The sequence below is a fragment of the Plectropomus leopardus genome, unplaced genomic scaffold (assembly GCF_008729295.1).
Source record: "Plectropomus leopardus isolate mb unplaced genomic scaffold, YSFRI_Pleo_2.0 unplaced_scaffold3833, whole genome shotgun sequence".
NCBI lineage: Eukaryota > Metazoa > Chordata > Actinopteri > Perciformes > Serranidae > Plectropomus > Plectropomus leopardus.
The window spans coordinates 1-3,244 of record NW_024641939.1 but is presented as its reverse complement, the minus strand read 5'-3'; the positions used below and the strand labels follow the sequence as shown (position 1 = coordinate 3,244).

The window sequence follows — 3,244 nt, the reverse complement described above, 5'->3', positions numbered from 1 at the left end:
CAGTCATTGATCACAGTCATCGATCACAGTCATTGATCACAGTCCGGGAACAGGCCCAGAATGACCCCCAGAAATAACACGGTCCTGTTTTGATGTCTGTGGGATCAAAGATGTCTGAATGTGAATTCTAACCGGGAGAAGCTTCAGCCGGCTGCATCTACAATCTTCACCACTAGATGCCCCTAAATCCAAACACTTTCATTATCGGCTGCTCTGAATCTGAATTTGTAAAGTTAAAAAAAAAGTTGCATCACACAACACATTCGATCACGACAGGATTAAGCTAAAGCGTTTGAGTCGACGATGCCGCTGCTCACCCTGCAGGTTGAAGAGCGAGCTGCAGTCGGTGGTGGTGTCTGACGGCGCCTGCGTGATGGGCAGCAGGAAGGTTCGGTATCCTCGCAGCAGGCAGCTCATGAAGCGGAGGAACGCCTCCTGGATCTCCAGCTCCAGCTGCTTCTGGCTCCTGTAGATCTGATCGTAGTCGGTCAGCAGGAACTCCAGCGTCGCCTCCTCCTGACCGGGAGTGCAAACTGCAGCGACGAGAGCGGACATCAGTTTAAACTTTTAATGATCCCAAAAAACATTCTCTTCCTGCCAAATATCATTACCAACTTTACCAAGAGGGGGACTGTTTTTTTCTGTTTTTTTGTTTCTTTTCTTAAAGAAATAAAAATGAAAACATACTATTAGTATCACTGTTGCCTGTATGAATAATTTTACAACATATATTTCTAATCAATTTTGATATTATTTTATCTTTTTCCCACTTTGATGTTAAAAACAGAAAAGTATGCCGGGCTGTATTATGTACACCAATTTTAAGAAAATAAAATAAAAAAATAAAATAAAAATTCTCTGCTCAGAGAAAATCAGTCTAAATAAGATTCGAGATATATTTAATATTTTGAAATGTGAGAATGTAGCAAATTAAACAGGAAATGAGTATAAAAAAAAGGATATGAATGGTAAGAGAACAGTAAAACATGAAACTGTTTTTTTTTACTGTCACTCACTTTTCTCCAGCGTCTTGTGGAGGTTAGTCAGGGTGTTGAACAGAGTTTTGCCGTGTTTCCTGGGTAACGATCGCCATGACAACGGCTTCTTGTCCTCTGACCTGAGACAGGAGGGACAAGTCAGCTGAGTGGACGGAGAACAGTTTTTTTTTTAACATGGAAATAAAAGCAAATTCAGAAACACAAAATTTGAAGTACCTACCATGAAAGGACAATATTTCATCCTAAAATGCCAAGTTTATTGTCTTTATATTCCTCACATATTATCAAAAAAAGAAAAGAAAAGAAATATATATATAATATGTCAATACTAAATACTAAAAATGAATATGGGCATTTATTAATTCATATAATATAACACAATGTATTTTTCTGTTTTAGTTTGCTTCCTTACACTTTACCTTTGCATTAGGTCCTGCATTTATTTACTATCCCATTTAGTTTTTCCCTTTAGTTATTGATTTAATTTTTTTAAATGTATGTAAAAACTGAATACATTTTTACAAGTTAAAAAAATACATGCACAAGTAAATAAATAAATTATGTAATAAAAATACAAAAATGGGAAACTAAATAGGAAAGTAAATTAATAAAAGAATTTATACAAAGGTAAATAAAGAAGCAAATTAAAACTAGAAGTAGACAACAAATATGTGATTAAATTTTTTTTTTTTATCTCAATAAATGTACCGAAAAATATATAAAAAATGAATGTAGAAACTGATTAAAGAAAATAAAGCTGACAAAATTAATATTTTTGTGTAATGAAAAAATTAATATAAAATAAATAAAAAATATATGTAAAAGGAAATGAATAAAAGGGAAAGCTAAATAAGAAGGTAAATAAATAGTGGGATTAAGACACGTGAATAAACAAAGAAGCAAATTAAAACAGAAATATTAATTTGTCATATTTGATCAATTAATTGATGCCTTTGTTAATTTTTAATATTATTTATTTATGTACTGAGTGAGGTAATTATTTATTCATTTTCGTGTGCAGTGGTGCTGGACTCACTGGAAGATGGTGTTGGTGTCCAGGTCAACACACACCACGTCAGTGGGGGGGTCGTACAGGTCGAAGTAGCTGGAGTGGACGCCCACGATGAAGGGCATCGGCGCCAGCAGCACGTCGGCCATCTGCAGCGGACACAGAGGGATGTAGGGACAGAGCCAGCGCAGCGGGAAACTCATCTGGAGACAAAGACAGATTATTATATAGACCTCATCACATACAGTCAGTGTGTGTGTGTGTGTGTGTGTGTGTGTGTGTGTGTCTCTTACGGAGACGAGGGCCTCGCTGACGGAGGTGAGGACGTCGGGGCGGAGTGAGTGCAGCAGCAGTTTGTGTTCGGTGAGGACGGCGAGCAACAGCGTGCAGGCGTTCTCTGGACCGAGGTTCTGCAGCAGCTTCAGGAAGCTCGCACCGCTGTAACACACACACACACACACACACACACACACACACACACACACACACACACACACACACACACACACGATTCACTATGACTTGCAAGATTTTGATATAAGATTGCAGATACTTAGATAAGAGATTTTTATCCATTTCACACGACTAAAATTAATGACTTAAAAGTCAATCATTAAAAATAAAATGCATAAATAGATAAATAATTTAAAAAGTCATAATTATACTTAAAATCTCATTAATCAAAACATAAATAATTATTACTTCATTATCAATGATTATTAAATAGATAAAAAGTAAAGCAAAATAATGATACTATTTTAAAAATTAAAGAAAATATAACTAAAATAAGAATAAATCAATATAGAAATAACATTCACTATCAATCATTATTAAATCAAAATAAAACATTTTAATTTTTTAAATTTTATATTTCAAATAAAAGTACACATTTTTTTAAATTTATGGACAGTTCAGCTTCATCTTTTATCCTCTGCATGTCAAAACTACATCAAAACATCACAAAACCTGCAATCAAATGAAAGCGTCCGTTACGAAAGACGTCAATTACAGCTGAAAATCCAGCTCTCGTTTCTGCGGAGGTTGAATGTTTTTATCGTGAGTCACTTCAGATAAAAGCGTCTAAAGAAATGATTGTAATGTTCTCGTGATCGTGCGGCTGCAGTGAACTGACCTGAGTGGGAGCGGAGAGGAGACGGGCTGACAGAGCAGCAGGTTGTCGTACGGAGAGAGCTGCAAGATCAACACACACAGTCAGTACACAACACGCAAACACACA

The 3,244-nt window shown here is 36.0% G+C and overlaps 1 protein-coding gene across 1 annotated transcript; it reads right to left on the bottom strand.

Annotated features, from left to right (window-relative positions):
• Positions 1–257: 257 nt before the first annotated feature.
• Positions 258–3,204, bottom strand: LOC121938947 (DENN domain-containing protein 4B-like; the record flags this gene model as incomplete). The annotated part of the gene is made up of 5 exons (XM_042482097.1): positions 258–533; positions 1,017–1,117; positions 2,035–2,210; positions 2,301–2,445; positions 3,140–3,204. Coding segments are annotated over 5 exons (753 nt in total), but the record flags the coding sequence as incomplete, so codon positions are not given.
• Positions 3,205–3,244: the final 40 nt, after the last annotated feature.